This window comes from Cuculus canorus, chromosome 10, assembly GCF_017976375.1.
Source record: "Cuculus canorus isolate bCucCan1 chromosome 10, bCucCan1.pri, whole genome shotgun sequence".
Classification (NCBI taxonomy): domain Eukaryota; kingdom Metazoa; phylum Chordata; class Aves; order Cuculiformes; family Cuculidae; genus Cuculus; species Cuculus canorus.
This window is the reverse complement of record NC_071410.1, coordinates 8,517,328-8,539,186: the sequence shown is the minus strand read 5'-3', so window position 1 is coordinate 8,539,186 and position 21,859 is coordinate 8,517,328. Positions and strand designations below refer to the sequence as shown.

At 46.8% G+C, this 21,859-nt stretch overlaps 1 protein-coding gene across 12 annotated transcripts in view; it reads right to left on the bottom strand.

The window, feature by feature from the left end:
• Positions 1 to 21,859, bottom strand: part of MBNL3 (muscleblind like splicing regulator 3) — a 93,032-nt gene that overhangs the window by 47,995 nt on the left and 23,178 nt on the right. For 3 of the 12 annotated variants that reach the window (XM_054075205.1, XM_054075206.1, XM_054075208.1), the window contains exon 2: positions 12,269 to 13,281. The exons of 2 other annotated variants lie outside the window; for them this stretch is intronic. In XM_054075205.1, the coding sequence (XP_053931180.1) occupies positions 12,269 to 12,442 (174 nt within the window). In that variant the 5' untranslated portion in view covers positions 12,443 to 13,281. Of the gene's footprint in view, positions 1 to 12,268; positions 13,405 to 21,859 lie in introns of those variants that run through there. 7 more of the 12 variants (XR_008451372.1, XM_054075210.1, XR_008451374.1 and 4 more) reach the window with 5 other exon arrangements.

The following is a 21,859-nucleotide window of genomic DNA, read 5'->3' as shown; positions in this document are numbered from 1 at the left end:
CGAGGGAGGCAGAAGCAATTAAAGCATATTCACGTGGACGTGCTTGCTTATTCAGGCTTCAGCCATATAAAGCAAACTAATCAAATTACTGGGGGGGGCGGGGAGAAGGAGGAGGGAAGAGGTTCTGCCCTTTCTGTATTACTGCTCTGCTTTCCAAACTCCTGCCCTCATGTTCGATTCTGAGCTGCTTATCCTTGTCCAAGTCACTGGTGCAGTACAGACCAGCTGATGCTCAACTATTTGAAGACAAGAAGGAATGCAAGGACTAGCTTTTAAAGGCTGGTTTTTATTAGAAAGCGGTCTAAACACCATGACTTCTTTCAGGCAGGCAGACACTGACCTGATGGATTCCGCTTCTGCCACTGACAAGAGAGACCCTCAAGATCCAGCACAATCCCTACCTAAAAGGACAACGACAAACAGACCCTTCACTACCCTGATCGGGTGCAGCTGCAAAATGCAAACATTCGTTTGCCTTTAGGTGAGATGGGTCCATACTCGATCACGATAGGAGTTTTTTCTGCAAGGAAGAGTGACCTTTCCTAAGGACATCTGCAGCCTCTCTGCCACGTGAGAGGAGCCGCTGCAAAGAAGCTCCAGTATCATTAGTGAGTCTGGAATGCAGCACAACCGGTGCAGACGTCAGCAAACGCCGCCAGTGAACACCCAGCTGGAAAAAATGCTCCCACTTGCTTAAACTGAGATAGATGAAATTCTGATAGAGCCCCAGCAGAAAGCCCTGCACAAACTTTGGTTCAAGTACCTCTGGTACAAAAAAAGAAGGAATATTAGGGAAAGTGTTAATGCTTTCCCTCTGCCTGGGCTAAACTCAGAAATGATGCTTATAATTATTCTCTGAGAATTAGCACCACCAAAAAAACAATGAAAAAAAATTTCAGTAGTGTTTCTGTCCTAGCGAACGCAAGCTCTGTTCTGAGTAAAGACTTCTAAAGATTTTACGTTACTGCAGACTTAGAGAAACACAACAACAATGAAAATCCTCTTAATTCAATCTGTGCTTTATCGCACAAAGCCACAGCAGGGGATTTTTTGGCTGTGGGAATACAAATACTCATCGATGCTGCAGCTCAGGGTCCTGCTCCGGTTACTACCTAAACACAGAATGAGGACGGTCCCAGCCTGAAGAGTTTTCAGTCTAAATACATCTTGGTGGAACAACCCCAGGTGGCTAAGGGAAGCCTTAAGAGCACGGAGATTGCACGCCAACTGCTCTGGGCTTGACTGGTACAGCCGCGGAGCTGCAGCTGCAATGCCCTTGATGCTTTATGATCTCCTGCCTCCTGGCAGCAGGCAGCCTGCCCTTCTCATCTCTGCATCGCCAGCTAAAAGCCATCCTGCTCATTTGCCTCTTGGCCCCCAAAGGACCTTCTCTTCCCCACGCCCAACTCTCCCAGCTGGGACACAGAAGTGGTTTGATTGGGCTCTGGTGACAGAAGCACGACGCAGAGCTGGCAGGGAGGCTGTGCTGGTGCACACCCCGCTGCAAATGCTAATAAAGCCAACAGTGACAGGTTGCCAGGGGTCCTTGCCACATCCCCAAGCTCCCGTGTCCTGTGGGAGAGGGCCCTGCAGAACCGCTGTGCTCCTCCCCAGAGTCACCTCACCTCTTTCCTCACAGTCCATCTCTGACAGCTCAGCAAAGGTTTCAGACACTCCTGTCCTGCTTTTATCAACCCTGACAGCTCTCCTGTTCCCAGTGCCTCTGAGTCACTCAGACTGTCTGCCTTGCTCCGGCTCCCATCCTGCAGCAGGCACAGAGGCTTTATAGGCAACATGACCAACACAGCAGGGAGCGAAGGTCTGTGGGGAGATAAGCATGATGATTACTTCTTCATCTGCAAGTGCACGAGATGCACCAAGAAATAAAAATGACTGCTGAAGCAACAAGAGAGGAGGAGGGCAGGAGACTTCACGGGCTGCTTTCTTCAGTCCCTGCAGACACCACACCTAGCGACAGGGATAGAGAGGACAGGAGAGCTGCAGGAGGGCTTGGGGACAAATAAGCCTAGAGGGGAGGAGGAAACAGAGCAGAAAGGAGAAACAGGACATAAAGCTGCAAGTCTTGCAACAGGGGAGCAAGATTTGGGAGTGCTCCTGCAAGAAGCACCAGGTGCACCTATAACACGCATCTTGGGAAGGAGTGACATCTCCTCCAAAGACAACTCTCCATCTTGGAAATCCGCAGTTTTATGAAACAAGATTTTCCCATGGGTAGAAAAGTGCTTTTCTTCCTATCGCTGACCTCAAACACCATCACCTCTGCCATATCTGGCTGACTTTCCAAGCATCTACGTGTCTGGCTTTCCAGCTCCCTGCCGCCCTGGCTACTGAAGCGCTACTGCATGGCCTGAAACATCCAACCCTGTGAGGCTCTCATTTCCTCCTGCCAAACTCATGCAGTGCTTGGTGTCTGCAGCACTGTGTGCAAGGGACCCAGGAGCAAAGCCCAAGTAATGCATGCAGCATAACACTGCACAAACCAAACATGTGGGATCAAGCACTACTTAATGGCGAGAAAGCAAGCTCTACTCACACTCTGATCCTTCAGGAGCAGATAGCAAGAGGAAGAAATGCCGGTCACCTGGATCAGCCAGCATGGCTGGGATTATACACCAAGGGGTTTGGGTTTTTTTTTCAAACTTTGCTTGGCTGTGCCCGTGCTCTTTAAGGATCTAATCTCCGTGTGACTGTTCCCAGCACAAGCCATGCCCCTGAGGATAATAAGGACTTAGGAAAGCACTGTCTAATGAAGGCTGTGCTCTCCGGCAGGCTGGCTGCAGCTCTACTGTGTCTGTGCTGCCCCTGGCCATCTCCTCCATCCCAGTTAGGTATTCCATGCTTTCCCAACTGCCTCGTTTGAGAGCTGTTTTTTCTCAATAAGCACCCAGATATGCTCACTCAAAGCAGAAGAAAAGCAGCATAGTCTGGGATAACGTCTTAAATCCTCTTCAGAACCTGGTGTAGGTGCTGCCATGCAGAGATGTGATGTGGCATTATTAATACAACTGGGTTCATCCCAACACTCCCATCTGTAATGGCCATTTGGGGGCTTTTCTTGATACCTGTGTAAGAGAGACCAGCTAAAAGTAACTGCTGTGTTAATGCAGAGTATGTTCAGAGGCATGATAAAACTCAGTGCACACCACTAATCAGTCCTCTGACTCAGCAACGCCCTGTGATACCATACCCAGTCTGCAGGACTAGCAAAACTGCTCCTGGTTCCCATTCTCAGGATCACTAATTAGAGCAGAATTTGTCTCCAGTTTTTAATAGCACTCTGCACACCTACCTCAGTGCAGGTTGGGGGTCAGCAGTGTCTCCAGCACCCTCACAGCAGACACGCTGGGCTGGGTGGTAGGTTTTTTTCTCTACTGTGTAGCCAGATTAGTTTTAAATATTCATATGTCAGTACAGTAAAAGAAAACTTCTCTCCCAGACCACAGGCCGCCACCTTTCAAACAAGGTCAGACACCGACCTCCTCCCCCACTGCCAATGACCTTATTAGCACTGATCATGGTTCTAATAATATCCTACATTGTAAGCAGGCCATCTGCTGTAACATTTCACTACAAACTTGGGGAATTGCTTGGTTTGAGTACACTCACATCCCAGTAAGCCAATTGTTCCCTCTCAGGAATATCCACCTTCCCCACAGCTTTAAGCTAAATGTTGCAAAAAAGCTTCCAGCTCTCTGCTTTCCAGCTTGGAGCTCAAGCACACAGAGGACAGGATAGAGCCATGTCAAGGTGTTGGCTTCAGTCAGAGAAGGTAAAAAAGCAGAGTTAGAGGTTAAAAATCCATCACTCCAGCAACAACAGCCTCCTGCTGTTGATGGTGGGGACAATGAGCAACCACATCACTGAAACTCAAAACCAAGGCCAAACACTAACCAGATGTTCAGAGAGTCAGAAATAAAGCACCAAGGCTGCTGAGAGCTGAGATCAGTATTACTTTTGTGCCACGTTCTTTCTACTGCATGGATATCAGAAAGATTTTATTATCCTAAGACGTCAGCTATGGTTAAGTTGAATATTTTCACTGCCATTATAAGAGAGTGGGCTTTTATAACAGACAGGCAAACTTGTGGAAGTAGTAACTGTGTGATAGCGATTCGTTTAGAAGAAGCTGGGGTTTGAAATGGTTACTCAGTTAGGACATCTGTCTAAAATACCCAGAGTCTCATTACTACAGTAGCTCAGCTCCACTCAGTCTTTAAAAGCATTTTCTTTGTACTGCTCCTGAGAGGTCAAAAAGCATAATTAGGCACAGGGCCTGACAGTACAAAATTTAAAGCAGCCCGCATCATTGCAAGGGTTTGAAAGCTGGCTTCCTAAATCTTTTAGCCTTTCCTCTAACCAAAAGGCTATCATCAGACATGGCACGGGGAGCTACGTGGGGCAAAGAAGGGGGTCAGTGCCTGTTTCTCTGCTGTTTTATGAATACCAACACAACAACATTAATAAGCCATATGTAAAACTGTACCTATGAAGGGCAACATTCACCCAAGTGCCTCAAAGCATTTATTTTAATACTAGCACAACAATATTTATTGGGGGCAGATTTTCAAATAGCTCAGCTCCTCACTTGGAAATCTAATCACTTATTTAAATGCTCTGTGGGAGATGTCAGATGATGGGCTCTCCAGAAAGCCTGGCACATCTTGTTTATATTTGTTTTAAAGCTTCCAAATAGCTCAATTACATAAATGCATGTTACTGCACCCTCCATCAGATGGGTAAATCAAGTGGCAGAAAGCTATTGTCAGCAAACGGACTACATCAAACTGAAGCTATGCTGCTGAAGAAATCTTGTTCAGAGTCACCCTCCTCAAAGGCATCTTCCAATATCTTTCCTTCAGCTGGTTTTGCTGGCCTAATGCAATCAAGAGCAAGAGAAGCAGCTAGATGGCTTCACTGACACAGCAGCAAGAAAGGACATCATGGCAAAGTGTGGCTTCATGCTTACAAGGATCTTTTTTGTTTCAAGCTCTCTCCAGGGATAGTGACTTGCAGGTTTGGGGCCTCTATCTGAATCTCAGTGTTAGCTACTACTATAGATCAGAGCTGGAAGATAAAAAGCTTGAACTTCCTTCCCCATGCGGATCTGGCAGCACCATGGCTTGAAGCACAGCATCCACTGATGTACCACAGCTTACTGCACAAACACACAACCCTCCATGTTCCCTTGGCCAACTTCTGACTCACAGCCATGCAGGAGTAGCTGCCACAGCACGCTAGCTGGGTTTCAGCTCTGCACTGCCCTCCTCCCAGCGCAGAGGAAGCCCCTGGGGCTTGCAGAGCACAGCACTGCATTTGCTCTGGGTCACGGGCACAGAGCTTGTGCTTGCAGATCCCAAGCTTGAGGGACTGCAAGTTCCAGGTGTGTGCACTGAACACGTGCAAAGAAACTCTCCCAAACTGGAAAGTCAAAGGTGGTAAAGGAAATGACCACAGGCAGTTCTCCCCTTTGGAGAATGACTGAGAAGACCATTTCCCTCTCTCAGAACTTAAAGCAACAGCTCACTTCAGCACAAGGAGCTCTGTGCTGCCCATAGGAATTCTACAGTGCTTAAAATCAGGCTCAAGCATTTCGCAGAACTGGAACACCAGTCTGGAGAGCTTTGCCTTAAAATAAGGAAAGGAAGCCTCAGGAGCAGGAGATGGCATGCCATGGCCCGTTCAACACTGCAATATGCCCATAAAAGGTTTCAAAATGTATCTGCTTAAGTGCACACACCAGCTCAGAAGGGTTTAGAGTCACATCCCAAAAGAATTTCTCCCCTGCTTTTTTAGGCAAGTGTAGGCAGCAGTCAGCACTTTACCATCATCTTCCCAAACAGAAACCCAAGGTTACTCTTGGCTGATATTAATAATGTAAATGCTTCTGGCTTTATCCTTTGGGGATGGTGGTTTGTTCATGCCGCAGGAAGATGACTGGGGCAACATGAGCTGCAGAGAAGAGCAGAGGCCTGCTGCTGCCAGGGCTGGCTGGTGAGGAGACGAGAGGCTGGCAGAAAAATCCCACTGCTGAGTTTGCTTGGCCTGTCTCCCCAAAGAGGCTGGCCTCCAAAGTATGGTCTCAGAACAAATTTGTGGCCACAGCTCTGCTTTCCAACATGTTCAAGGGAAAATGCACGCAAGTCTGAGGCCCAAGGAAAAGCTGTAATACATTCATTAGCTGCAGGAAGAAAGAAAAGGACAGTGGTTCTGTGCTTGCTCCTTGCACTGGGAATGCTTCCCAATGTGCCAGCCTCCTGAACCTGCCCCAGGGACACCACACAGGAGACTGGCATCCCCAAACACTAGGTGTTCACTTACTACAAGTGCCACACTGATAGTTCTGGTTTCCATCAGTGCTACACAATACACCCAGCACATCCTCCACTCTTCTAGCAATGAACTAAGAAGCGAGCACACCTCTAGGGTGTCACCAAAACTAGACTGTGCACCAGGAAACCTACGGGCATCCTGTCCTTCTTGCCATGTTACTCCTGGACAACACCAGAAGAACCCAATGGAGACAAGAACAGGGACAACTCCTTCTCCACAGCCTGCCTCAAGAATCAGCTGCTTGCTTTAAAACACAAACAAGGAATTCCTGCCAAGGGCTCTGCCTTACATTTTTGCAAATGTCCTTCAGTAGAGTCACCAGGTAACACCAGCTTGTTTGCAGTTATACTGCTTCATCACCCAGCACCTCCACACTGAGCCAGGGTCAAGGAGATTTCATCTCAGACACTGGACTTCGTGTTCAGCATTTAAGGCACTGTCCCCTTCCTAACCCTGCTGCAGAGGCAGTAATCTGTGACAGAGAAGCAAAGGGACAGCTTAGGGCAGCAACCTTTTAAATCACAACAGCAAGATTCACCAGTGCTCATCAGTCAAGGTTCAGCTGTCAAAAAGTGACAGATAAATGAAGAGAGACTGCTGGGACATCACAGAAACCCATGGATAACGCTAAATAAACCAAACGTGCTCGGTGTAGACCTCTGTCCTACAGAAAGAGCAGTTAGGCACATTAAAGCAAAGAGGTATATTTTGACCCAGAAAGTTCAACATGCCTAAGGAGGCTGCACATCATCCAAGTAATGAGCCTGGCCTACAGAGCATCTGCAGTCCAGACACCAGGCCTGGGAGATGCTCAGCCACAGGCACTGCCAGGTGATCTTCTCCATCAGCAATCTCCATCCCACAGCTGTGCCAGAAACCTTCTGGAGACATTGTAGAGTGTACACAGCACATGTACAAATTAAATTAAGCCATCAAAACATGGAGCTTGTTGCAACCCATCAACAAGAAAGGATTTGGCCTATTTTTTTTCCCCATGAGCCCTCCTATTCTCCTTGAAGTACCCTTCTACTTTAATATAACAGCAGCAGCTCTTATAAATAAAATTGAGCTTAAACACATTTTTCTCCACTTGCAGATGTTTGATTCAGTACTTAGACAAAGCACCTATGATACGCTCTAAGACACACTATCCAGACAAGACAGAATGCTGCTGCAAATCTACTTCTTGTCACCAACTGCTGTTGGTACGCAGGTAAGTACTAGTGACCAACTGAAGAGTGAAGGCTTCTCACAAAGGTGACTTGCCTCAACATTGTTCATCATTTATTTGCATCTCCATTGCACTGAGCGGAGATGTGCAGTCAGAATGTCTCCAAAAATACCTCTATTGCTTTGTTTGCTTTCTTCTTCCTCTGTAAGAGCGCAAACCATATGCTAAGTTTAGTGGGTATTTTTAGTTGTTTCCTAGTTAGGATTTTCTTTAAATTTAAAAAAACAACTTTGATTGCAAACCAGTAGCAGTCAGAAACAGTTCCAGTTAAGTCAGCATAAAACAGGTACAAATTAGCATAAAAACTATAAGGAACAGCCTCAGGTACACCAGTTTCAAGATCATACGGTACATTTATTGCTTAAGCACTGTGAACTTTTTTGGTTGCTGTGGAACTTCGACTACTATTACCAGATAACAACACTTCTTTTCGAAAACAGGCAATTTAGACAAAACTGTACTTTAACTACTGCTTTTATGCCTGTTCACAGACAACTTGCCTTTTTTTTTTTTTTTTTACATGGAAGAGAACTGCTTTGAAACACGCAACTGCCTCACCATGTTTTTTAAATTAGATCTCCCAAAGTCAAAATTTACACCCCTGAAATTTTCATTACGCTATTTTCTGTCCTTCAAAACGCTCTTCAAAATTTTGATTTGCATATGGAAACATCCGACATTCATAAAGCAAGTTTAAAAAAAAAGAAACAACAAAAAACCCATGCCCCACAAAGCTGGGCTTGTATTTTTTCTTAAACTACGAGTCCATAGATGCCCAAACTCTGAGCAGCACAAATCCAAGCCTCTGTGAACCGGTGTGCATTACCTGCTATTGCATCCCTATCTCCTAACCGCTGTCTCTCAGCTTACTGCTTAATTAGCGTTTCTAGTGGCCAGAGAAGGTGGTTTTTTTCCTTCCTGACATCTTTAGAAACCGAAGAACACAACTAATGCTGTGCTGGCCAGGGAATTAAGAAGCAGACAGGCTCATACCACGCCCGCCTGATCCAGCCTGAATAGGAAGGTTAATGACTTGATGAGCGCTTGCAGACAGCCCAGCCGCCGAGCCCGAGCAGCCTTTGTGCGGGCTGCCACGAGCCAGCAATCCGTGTCCTGACCCTTTGCAACCGCACAGTCGAGCCCGGCAGAAAAGCCGATGAATGAACCCAAAGGCCACCTGGGTTTAGTGCGACGACAATCCGCTCCTCTCCTTTGCCATCGGGCCTGGAGGTACTGCAGAGCATCAGCCGCTGCCCAGCACCCCTGTGGTCACTTCTGGAAAGGGGGTGGCACGGTGGCGGCCGGCTCGGTTATGCCTGGACCACCTGCCACTGCCCGGCATAGGCTCGCCCTTCCGTTCACACAAATTAACTCAGACACCACCGTTCTTCCAGAATAACGAGAAGGAAAGCACGAGTACAGAGTGAGAGCTTTCTTGGCATCCGATTCAGATCTGCAAACAGCTTCTCACAAGGAACTATTTTTAAGTTTCATATCAATCTGCTTGAGAAAGATTCCTTCTGCTGCCTATAAATGCACAAACTCACCCTTCGAAGAACCACAGCTCAGGACAGCGAGATCCAGCCCTGCACTTGCAACCTAACCAAGATTCAATATTTCATGGCCAAAGCACTGCACAAACACACATGCCCTGGTGAACCCCACCCAAGCATCAGTGGGGCCCCCCATTACCTTCATGAATCCTGTGTGTTCTTCACAAGCTTACAGGTAGCACACTTCACCTGTGAAACAACCCACACTGAGGCAGCCTGACTGTTGCTGGAAGCATTACTGCTCCTACCGCTGCAAGAGGCAGAGCAGTCATCTGAGATTTAGGGGGGGAAAAAAAGAGAAAAATCAGATGCAGAAGCATATGGATGCTGTGCATGACCTGACCAGCGAGGTGAAACCATTGTACGGCTGGGTTATCAGAAGTTCCTGTATGAAGGCATTGTTCAGGCTTAAGAGGTCTGTGAGAAAAAAACAAGCAACAGCACTACACAATGGATGCAGATAAGCAACCTCTGAACAAAGCCCTGGGTGACTGCAAGACAACGGGAAAACTTATTAGCTGCAAGCATCCTATATCCTGTCTCCAATAAAGCAAAGCAGATGTTCTGCTAATGCAGGGCGTGAAAAGATGAAAAGAGCAGTAAGCAGCTATGAGCCCTCCTCAGGAGAGGGGGTCAGTGTTCAACAGCTGTCGGAGGGAAACAGCAGCAGAGCACACAAAGACGTCCACAGGATGGGCATGAAAAGCCTCTTCTTAACAGGTCTGAGAATTTACCGCTTCTCTTGACACCAGTAAGGGAAGTCACTGTCGCAACCACAACAAGACCATCAATACAACTGCAAACAGGGCTTTGCAAGCCCAGCTCCAGCCCAAGAACAGAAAGGCAATTGTTTGAGAGTTTAGTCACCAGGGCGGTTATCTCCATTGGGAAATGCACACACACAGACACGCACAGAGGTTGTGACATTGGGGACTGCACCTCTCCACGGCATAGCAGAATCAGGGCTCTGCCCAGTGACAGTTACCAGAGCCATGGGGCTGGAGGAAGGAAGTGATCCAAGACCCACCTCTTGCTTGAGAAGCAGAGTGCAGAAACAGCCCCACCATCAACACTTGTTGCTTTGCACAGTCTGACCTCTCCTCCCAGTGTACTTCCCAAAGGCAGAGCTGTCAGCCCTCCACGAGGCTTTCGTAGACCTGGAAAATCTGTTCCCTGAGAAATTCAGGCCACTTAACTAGCACATACTGGGCATCTGCTACCGTGTCAAAAGTAAACTGCAACATTATTTAGCAGCCAGTTACAGAGGAACACAAATCTATAGGAGACTAACTCAACTCCTCTGCATCTTTTGCTTTCTCAACATTGTGTTCCTCACCATTGCCCACTGCTGAAGTGGAAGAAGGGTTTGCTTCTGCCAGTGGGTGGGATTTGAACCCCAGCAGCTCACACACATGGTCCTACACATCTCAGCACAAGATGTGCAGAGAAGGGCCAACAAAGAGAGGCTGGGAGTGCTGCAGATTCTGCGGCCCAACCAGCACACGTGGGGAAGTGTCACCCGTCGTGTGACACCGGACTGCAACACAGCTCAGAGCCAAGGCAAGGTGGGTGGTTGTACAGGTGACACCTCCCCAGGACGCTGCAAACATCAGACAAGGTCTGCAAGGGGCATAATACTAACATGGCGTGATATCGCTCCTTTCAGTTCACAAATAAATGCTATAAAATGTAAACGTATTAATCTAATCTTTTCATTCAAATTATCTGCTCTGCCACTGGCTACAATTCAAAAGTTTGAAGGGCATAAAGAACATGACTTTTTTTCCCCTCTCTGATAAAAATATTTTTGTCTCTCGCTGTCAGCAAACCAGCAAGGTAAATTAACATTTGAAAGTCACTGTATAACTAAGAGTCATGGCATATAATCAGATTAAAAAAAGAGCAAACCGAGTGCAAATAGGAAGCTTGAACTTCTTGGTAAAACAGAAGTGAAAATATGAAGAAGCCGCATAATAAAATGAGTAAACTACTGTTAGATCAGATCCAGCCCCAGTGTGAACCTGTGCATACATAATTCCACCAGTTCTGTTATTCATTATGCTCATAAAAATAAGCTGAAATATTCTCAAGCATCAGCTGAAGTTCAAAGGAAAACTTCTAAGCTTTTTAAATTTGCTAGATTCCTTCTAGAAACTCAAACAGGTTAATTACCCTGATCAAAATATTAAACGTAATGTCAAGAGTTCTCAAAAGCAATCAGTTATCCACATTGTCTCAGGGGTTTTACCATCCTATTTAAAATACCTTTGAGGAGCCACACTTTTGCGAAAAAGAAAAAATGTGGATGTTCCTTTCCTGAGAACCATGGTGAAGCGACCTCAAACAGAGATGCCCATGTCCCCTTGTGCAAGCCCTCATACCCCACCCTAGCTCAGACCCTAGGTATATGGTAAAATTTGAGAAACCCCTGCAGCTGCCACAGCAACAAGAAACCAAAGAGCAGTTTACTCCCTGCAAAATTGACTCTGCAAAGATAAGCACTAGCAAAAAGGCTCAGCTGTAACTCGGACAGGCCCAGCAGAGCCATCAGGTTTGCATGTGCCTTGCAGAAAGCATTTTCCCAATGCCGATATTTCAGGGAGCACTGGTCTCCAAACATTTTGGCTGCTTCTCATCTACAGGACGGCATTAGAGTGCATCTGCTACTCTGTCTCCAGGAAATACACATAAAGCTGATTCATTATCTTAAAACGCAGCTTTCATTTCTGCTCATTAAAAGCACATTTCGGATCCCTGCACTCAACGTGCAGCCAATGTGCTCTGGACACAAATTAAAGCAGTGGGTTTCAGTTCTCTACTTTTCTCATTCCAGTTTCATTTGCTGCCCACAATGTGCATTCTCCATTTTGAAGAAAGCTATATCAGACCCGAGCTACCATCGGAAAACACTGGATAATATCCTTTCTCTCTCTGTGATGCCTGGCACTCCAGGCAATTGCACTTGATGTCAGACCCAACCTAGATTTCAGGATCCTGCACCAGCAGCATCCTCCCTGCAGAAATAGAGCAATAAACAGTTGTTCTGCACATCCCACACCCCAGCATGCCGAGCTGTTCAGAAGAGAAGGAAAAGCAAGGAAACTTAAGTAATGCACGTTAAGAAAGTCCTCACCTTTAGGGAGTCAAAGCAGGCAATAACTCGACCATTTTCCACATGGCAACTCCGTGATGGATGGGCGAACTTGCACTCTGCATCAGACCGAGAACAAGTACCTCTCTGAAACTCTCGACACACTTCTAACGTCAGCCATTTTGTATCACGAACCAGAGAAACGTTTACAGCCATATTAAAAAACAAAAATTAAAATGCAAGCAATCGCACCCTTCTTCAGGGCAATATTTACTGCTGATCTTTTTTTTTCTTCTTTTTTTTTTAAAAAAAGGGTAAAAAAGTGAATTCAAGTTAAACGTGAAGAAATAACTAACTTGTTGCTTTGGTAGAACTCCTATTCAGCACTTAGGTTTTCATTTAAGTGAAATCGTGTTTGTTTAAACAAGAATTAAACATAAAGCCAATCATAAAATAGAAATCTTATCAGAACAACTGAAAATCAAATTAGAGGCCAGCTCCTAAAAGTGCAATTGTAGAAGTTAAAATATAAGTGTTATATTTTGTGCCACTGCCGAGGTTACTTGCAAATAACTGGCAGACTTTCAAAAGAATTCTGTGCTCTCCAGTTAATGGTTTCAATTATTCTTGCAAAAAGCATATGCTGCTGGCAGCACTTCAGTTTGTGGAATGGTCTCGGTCCTTGGGGAGAAAACTTCGGGTTCGCTTTCTTTTTTTTTTTCCTTCTATTTCTTGCTTCTAAAAATTACGGTTCGTGAGCATCGAAACGAGCAAAAGGACGTCGGGTTTTTTTTGTTTTGTTTTTTCTCTTCCTTTCTTTCTTTTCTTTTAAATATTTGCTACATACTCGGGGAAGGAAAAAAAAAAAAAACCGATGAAAATAAAACGGCTGAGCAAACCGCGTGTAAACGGGGAGCAAAAACCGGAGGGAGGGCAAGGCTGGAGGAGCTGCCGACAGGGCACGGACCGCGAGGACCGAAAAGAGAGGGGCAGAGAGGCGGCCCTAGACACAAATCCGAGCGGCGGCGGCTTCAGGAAAGGCACTTTTCAGCAACCTGCGGGGAGAAGAGAAACAGAGTGAGCGCGGCCGCCCCCGGTCAGGCGGGCGCGGGGCTGCCCGGCCCCCGGCGCTGCGGCGCGGCCCCGGCAGCCATTGTCGGGAGGGGGCAGCGCCCGCGCCGGCCCCCGGCGCATGGCAGGCGCGCGCGGCCAATCGCGGCCGCCCTTGCAGCGGCGGCACCGGGCGCGCGGCCAATCGCGGCCGCCGTGACACCGCCGCACCGGCGCCGCGGGGCTGCACAGTGCGGCTCAGACACACGGCTCAGCCTCGCGGGCTCGGCCCCACGACCCCCAGGCTCAGCCCCACGGCCTCGGCCCCACGGCTCCAAGGCTCAGCCTCACAGCTCAGCCCCACGGCCCCATGGCTCCACGGGCTCAGCCCCAGGAATTCACGATGCCGCCCCAGCCACGCAGCGCAGGTGGGCTGCATCCCCCAAGCCGCCTTTCCCAGACTGGGAAGAGGGATTTTGCTTCTTTTAGTCTTTTTCACCTTTTTTTTTCCTGTTTTTTCTTTTTTTTAAATCGTCATTAATACCCCCCTCCCTTTTCCTGGAGGAAATGTTCAGGCAGGATGAGCGGGCGGTGGCTTTGTGGTGCACAGAGCTGAAGGCACGGCCACAGCTCAGCTCCAGGGCTGCTCTGCGCTTTTCAGGTGTTTTATCGAGCCCAGCGCTGGCTGCAGCCTGGGATGGCACATGAAGACAAATGACTGCTTCACAGCCGCTCCTCTATGGATTCAGAGCCTACAAACCCGACAGGGAAACTTAAGCCACACACACGGAAAAAATTAACTCATTGCTCACAGCTGTAGTTTTCCACCAGACTAAAGGCAACACAAATTACTCGGACTCCAGCAACTCACATTATACAACAAAAAACTTCCAATGCATTCCTATTCAAGGCTTCCTTGGCATCCACTAAAACATTAAGCTGTCTCTAGAGTTTCCCACTCTAATATTAGCTGTACCAATGCCGCTTGATAGGATTGGGCTGTTTCCAAGTGCCCAAAAAACAGCCCTTTATCTTCGTAAAGCACGGCTGCCTAGTTTTGCAAACACTTGACAGGCGCGGGATGTTGCTCGTGTGACTGCTATTAAGACTTCAAGCTTTTGCAGGAGAAGAGCCTTCAACTACAAGAAAAGGAAGCTTAAATTCCTCTTCTATTATTGGTGTGTTATTGCAATTACACTGATCAGTAACTGAAACCTACCGGAGCTGGAACAGTCAAACAATGCTACCAAGGAAGAAGTGTGGGAAGAGGCTGTCAGCAGCAGCAGGGGGTTGGGCACAGAGGCTGCTTGATTCACGCATCAAATTATTTCACATTTAAAAAAGCAATGTTAATTAAACCTACATTGCAAGTATCTTCTAGGATATTCAGAGTCATGTTCATAACAAAAACTTCCCAGATCCTGGCAATCCAGTTTGCAGCATCAGCACAAAGGTTAGTTGGACCCATAGGAAAGACCTTTCCATTTCTGCACATCAGGTGGGGAACAGAGACTGCCAACATAAGATTTGCTAAGCATGTTTTAAACTTCAAAGGGAAGGGAAATAAGCACGTCTAGCCATGCTCGTGTCTTCTGGGTTTCGTATGGCACAGAGATGCTCTAAATCAATTCCAATTTTGCAAATGGGGCAAATTTATACAGAAATCCCATTCACTGATGTGTGGGCTCCCTGTCCAAATAAGCTCAGCAAGCAAGCAAAGATGTGTGGAAACCTTCTGCAGGAAGCTAGGGACTGGCTGGGTGCAGCTCTTAAAAACGAGCTAGAACAGGTCAGATATGGGTGGGGATTAGAAAGAATGCTCTCTCAGAAGCTGCTCTGAGCACACTGAAATGCAACCATCTTGTGGATTAAGTGCCTATTCTACAGCTTCAAACTCCCAGGGAAGCGAGGGTCTGTTACTCTCTGAATATGGCAGGCCTGAACTTCACACAGTTACACCCATGTACGCAGTTACAAACAGTGTAGTAGTATCTTCCACTTCTAAGCCCTTCTACCCTGAGAAATCCCAAAGAATGCAACAAACGAAACTTTCATCTTGCTTCTAGGCATGTAGCTCAATAGTGCACACAGACACACACACCTGCACTAAGTTGCTTGGTTCTCAAGGTGAAGGGAATCATGTTAATGGAAGATAAGTCAAATGAATACTACAAAACACTGAACTACAAATACCAAGACATTCAGATACATGTTTTTCTTTTACAGCTCCTGAAGGGGAAAAAAGTATCCAGAAAACTCTGAGGAAATACTTGCCAATGTGCTGCTGATGGAAACAGAGCCCGCTGCCCCACACACTGCACAAGGGCACACTGGTTTGTTCAACGTGCAGAGCAAGACACAAGGAATATTCTGTGCTATGGAAACAAACAGACTCTCTGCAGAAGGACAGACTATCATCTCAGACCCTGGGACCGGCGCTCCTGTACTGGAGGAAGCCAAATTAATGAAAAGATTTTTAATACCAGGCGCCTCCATTCTGCAGCCTGCGTGCCAACCTGCAGAGCACAGCAGCAGCGCACACTGCCCCACCACCGGTTTGCTGTATACTTGGGAGAGCACTCAGGCACATGCTTAACTTTGAGCATGCCGACAATCTTACTGGAAAGAAGAAAACCTGAAGTATGTACTTAAGTGCTCTGCTGAATCGGGGCCTAAATAAATTAATCTGCTTCACAGGTTTATCAGGGCTTGGAGGCCAGCAAGCACAAGCAGCAGTCATGGTGTTTCGGCTTACATGTCACAGCCCAGAGGAGCATGAGTTCGGCTTTTCCGCAAGTCAACAAATACAGCACTGTCAATGTTTGGATTGGTGCAAATTCTCTTCACGTGGCCATGGGGAACGCCGCAAACACGTGCATGCAGGACTGACATCACACCAAGAACTGTACACTGGTGCAGCAAGGCTCCCACACATGCAGCCCAGGATAAGAGATATCAGACAGGAACCTGCCACTGACACTACAAAGCTTCAGTTCTCTGTGCTTCAGCTCCTGGCAACAAACAACTGTTACTTTTTTTACACCATGCATCTTTACAATTCTCTTGTATTACCCATTTTGTGGGGAGTGGAAGTAGCATTTTATTCACTTTGCTCTCTTGCTTTTTTAAAATGGGAGGAATAAAAGCATCCATGCCAAAACCGACACGTAAGGATAAAAAGTAGCTCCAGAAAACACTGGCTTTGTTAGCATGCAGGAAATAAAATAAAGGGTAGGTGCTGCCTTTTGAACCCTTCCCAGCAAGCCAGATCATTCTGGCAAAGCTCATCTCCTCCACTACCAGATGGGTCAATCTTGTTTCAACGGCAGCAGCATCAAAGCTGGAGAAAGCAGAAAAGCAGAGAGAAAAGCCTGTGGCCTTTATCCCTGTAGGGAAACTACAATATCCCTGGAACCCCTGCTCCAGGGCCACTTGCTGGGCGAGGTTCTAATTGCCTGAGATGGAGGAGGACAGGGCTTACTCCAGATGGCAGAGCTAGCCTTGCAGCAACCGAAGTGAAGGGGAACAATGGCAGTCTGAGAAGCAAAGGTCACGCCGGGGCTTGCATGGTGGGACTGAGGCGCTCTCGACACTTGAGGTAACATGAGGACAAGCATTTTCACTTGACGCTTGAATTCCTCCTGCTTTCCATGAAACCGATCCCCTTCCACTGACATTCCCCCATGGATGTCAACTCGTGAGGATGCTTCCTGACAGCTGAGTTCAGAGATGGTAATTTATGTGACAGGGTGGTTTCAAGCAGCTCCCAAGTGTAAATGATGCTATTTTAAAGAGATTTTTTTTTTTTAAGAAAGAGATGACTCAGTAGAAGCAGCAAGGTGGGTTCCTTATTTATTGTTCCTCAAGGATTTCCAGGTCATGAGTGCTCAGATGAGGAGCAAAAGTGTGGTTGCCCTAACTGATGGTCCTGGTGAGTGAGAACATCATCTATTCCCCTTCACCTAAAGTTGAATAGGGACAGTGTGGACAGTGAAGGGACACTGGAGGTTTTCTGAAGGCATGTTCCAGCCGTGCCCCTTCTTTAGCATATGTGATGCTGTCCATGCTCCTCTCCTGAACACCCCAGAGGCACAGCAATGGAGAAACCATGCTCTGATGCTTGCAAAATTCAGACCTCAAATCTTTCACCAGTTCCACTACAACTTTCGTTCCACCCCTGAACTATTAATGTTCTCTGAGTGTCTAGATATTGTCGGAGCCAAAAGATACTTGGTTTTATTTTTGTGGTCTTTCCTCAAATCACTAAATTCAGCTGGCGACACAAATGAAACGCTCGCTCACCAGTCCTTGCACTTCTGAGGCAATTCTGTAACCTCAGCATTCCATTACACCTTAATGGTTACGGAAGAGCTTGGTGCACTCGCCACTCCCTCCTCAACAAGCCAGAATGGAGGAACTCCTTTCTCAAACAGCAGTAAGGTGTTTCCACTATCAAAAAATCTTCCAAATAAATGCTGTGTTCCTGGAAACACTGCGTGGCAAAGAGAAATGGGAACAATGAAACCAGCACACTGAACTGTTTTGTTCTGAAAGAGAAACAAAAGTCTCTAGAATACCATCACCCATCCAACAGCATTTTCACACTCCTATGGAAAACCAAGTCTGAGCAGCTTCCCCGGTCCTTTCTTTCTCCTCTACTTTCTTTCTTTCTACAGCAGTAATAAAGACCATACGAAGCTGCATCCTTGCTCTTCAAAGAACAAAAAAACGTATAGTCAATGGCGAGATTTCACAGGAATGGTATATTTATTGGCAGCAAAGCATGAGAAAAGATAACCTACAGCTGTGGGGACCTTTCCATCAGTGAGGAAGAAAAACCAAAAACATCTAGGACCCACCTAGCCAGGATTACATGATGTTAGTTCAGTTGGCTACATTAAAGCAGTTCATTTTAGGCCTTACAAAAGCCCATAGCAAGTTAGGTGCTGCCATGATCAGATCACAGGGCAGCTCTGCTTCACTTGGTACTGGTTCAAATGTGGAACTAGCAAGACTGTACAACAGCAAAAGAAACCATGTAAGAAACCCTGTAAGGTCAAGGTGTGGATCCTCCACTGCTCAAGTCCCAATTATCCAGGCTCTTTCCGTATATCACATAAAACCCAGCAGTGCTCAGATTCCTAAAGGCTCCAATTCCTCTGCTGCTGCAACGCCAACAGTTTGCACGCAGCAGGGCTGCCTCCGACGTGGGCCGGCTCCCACCCCCCGCACTCACACAGGCTGTGCACTTGGGACAGGAGCCATCTCTTCAAACAGTGGCTTCTCCATAGCTTCTCACTGCCCATGCACTTAATCGGCTGCAGTATCAAGCTCAAAGAAGGTCAATTTAGTTTCTGCCATCTGCAAGAAGTATTTTCGCTTTCAAATTAGAAAATAATATTCTATTTCTCCACTCTGGACCTCATACTTTAAAGCAAACACTTTAGGGATGTAGTAGACACTTTGAATATTTCCTTTGTGAACATTCTGTACCTGGACACTTTCTCCCTCAGGGAACAGTTTACTTAATTTAAGGTAGACCTTTTCAGCTAGAAGGAAAGAAACCTTCTTTTGTTCTACTAGTTAGTCAGAAAAGGAGCAGGTTTCCTCTACTATGCATGAAAAGTTTCTGTTCAATGTCTAATCACAGATGTTGGGGCCATTAATCACTAGGGACCACACTGTGTACCGAACAGTCAACTTGGCCCTGAGTGCCACCTGTTCAGAAGAGGACAGCAGAACCCAGAAGTCACACGTGCAAATAAAACAACTCCCCAATGCTGCTGCAGTGGAAAAGCCTTGCTGGCAGGACACAAACCCACTACAGAAGCGGTTGCATGTACAAGGTGGATGTTTGGGCATGCAAATACCACTCATCTCTGTACCGAAGCCGCCAACTAATGTTCACCCTTCTTCCTCGGCATTCGCTCACATGGCTGGCTTAGAGCAACTTTGCAGAGCGTGGGTTACTATTTGTGACCTCTGTGGAAGGAGCAGCACAAGAAATATACTTCTGTTCCTCAGCGGGGAAGGCTGCATCTCACCTCCTAGGAAGCTCACCAACCTTGCTAAAACTCCTGGATTTACCGCACCCCAGAAGATGGCTGTGGTGCTCTTCAGGGACAGCAGTGCTGCCATGCTCAGGAAAGTGGATCGTCCATCACTCACCTCTGGAAGCTCACCACTGCTCTTAGCTGCCCTGGCATGACCTAGGCACCTCTCTTACCTGGAGAGGTGGCAGCTGAGGAACGGAGAGGGAAAAAAATTGGAAGAGAAGAAAGATAAAGCACTTTGAGGGAAGTAAGCCCTTTACTGCAGAGAAAAAAGTACAAATAAACTTGGGGAACTTTATCCTCCCTTGCATACATGCAATTCTTCACATTTACACACTGCAGCAAACAATAACAGGAAAAATAAATGCCAAGTTTAAGGAAATATTTGAAGAAAGTCACTCTGAAATCTGCCATTCTTCACTGTGGATGGCAGTGCTGCTATTCCCTCAGTCACCTGACATCTTCACAATCTGTTTTGCTTCTTCATCAACCTTCACCACCTCCCATCCAACCAAAGTTCAAAGAAATCCTCTCCCCTTTGCTCCTGAGGGATTAGCTCTTCTCCAAAATGCTTCCACACAAGGCTGAGAGCTATTGGTCACTATCTGCTAGGGATTTCTAAGCCAAAAATGCATTACAAAAAAACATTGCAGTTTAAGGAGTTTGTTTGTTTGCCTTTGAACAAAGTCACAGAAGCTGCTGTGCTGGACACCCACACTTGCCTTGGCAGAACAAACACCTTTCTATAGGATGTTCCAGGGCAGCAAGCAATGTGGTGCTTCAAAGGGAACTTCTCCGTTTCACTGAAAAGATTCGTTAGAATAACCACACATGCACATTTTTGTTCTTTTGGGCTTCTGATTTCCTGCCATCAGCTTATTTGGGACCAGCTAGAGGACAAGAGTTCTCTCTTATTCCTCTACTAGAAGAGATGAAGACCCACTGTGATCCCACACGTGGGGCATATGGGCATTCCTGGGGGATGCTCTGCTTATCAGGCAGCCAATCAGGAGTTTTGCTTAAGCCAGGTTCCAGCACAGCACCCATCACTCCCCAACTACAGGTACAGGGAGAAGGACGCTGTCTTCTATTGCAATGTGCCTGGCAAATCCCTCCTAGCCTCCCATGGAGGGTGGCTTCCCAGTGCCAAGCACCAAAGAGCTGCATTAGAGCAGAGTGGGTAACCCGAAAGAAACATTCCCTCTGTGGTGCAGAAACAGCTACTGCACTGCTGTGAAACAGTGCTAAAATCCCCTCCGTGCCAGCGCCACTTGGGAGGCATTAGGACCACAATTATACCAGCTGCAAACAAAAAAGAGGGGAAAAAAAAGTTGGCAGGGATCGCTGGAGGTCAGCTAATCCAAACTCTGGCTCAAAGCACAGTCAGCTTCAGAGGTGGATGCATCCATCTCCAAACACAGAGAGGGGCTGTCTCACACAGAGAGCTCAATTGAGTCAAACATATTTACAGAGGAGACAGGAAAGGCCAAGGCTCATTAAGGCTTGTTCCCCACTACGTAATCATAAGAAATAGGATCAAGCAGATGTATCCCACAATCTATCTGATTATCCTACTCAGTCTTCAAGAAACCCCGAGGTCCTTGCCAATCAGGTAAGGGCCCATGTGCATTTGGGCATGCTGATGGGGATGGCTGAGGGGAAGGAATGCCTTTGCCCAACTGCCCTTCGTAGGATTCTGCTGGCAGGAACAACCTATCGGCCTCTCCTAAGCTCCAAGCATGGCCCTAGCCCTCAAGCCGGGCAATGCGCTCTGCTAAGCAGGATAAATACCAAAATACGAGCCCAGCTCAGCCACGCACTGTGCTGCAGAGGAGGCCTGGGGCTTTTGGGATGTATCAGACTTGCTGCATATGCCCGGGTCTGGAGCTTTATACGTGCCTCTGCCCATGCACATGTACTTGTGTTTGGAAACTTCCCACTCCAGACTTCTCAATCACAGAGCCTGCTGCTCAAGCAAACATTTTCTCCAACAGGAAGGTATTTTCCATTCAGCTCCCATACTGCATCTCTTCAAAGCACTTATACACTCCTACACAGAGGCTACAGGTTCACACACCCCTGTGGCAGCTGTCCTACCTGATGACCACAGACCTGCAGAAAGAGGAGACAGCATTTGGACAGTGGCTTGAATTCCTTCTCAGCTGGAAGAATTCACAGAAAACTATTTCTGTTTTTCTTTTAACATTCTTTGTACTGAGCGCTTGGATAAGCCATAAGTAACTTGGCAGCAAACCAGTTTGGTACAAACACAGAACATCAGAACACAATGCAGTCATCACAAGGCCACCACTCTGGGCCAGACAGTAATTTTCCCCTTCTCACAGGGCAGGCCTCCAAAGTCTTTACGCTACTACATTCAAGTCCATCTGAATTACACAATGTGTTAAAAATGAGGACTCATGCACAATAACGAAAACACCTGTCATTTTTGGGCTATGCGGAAGAACATATCACACACAAAAGTACTGAAGAACAATTTGTGAAACTATTTAGGACTTGGGAAAAGAGA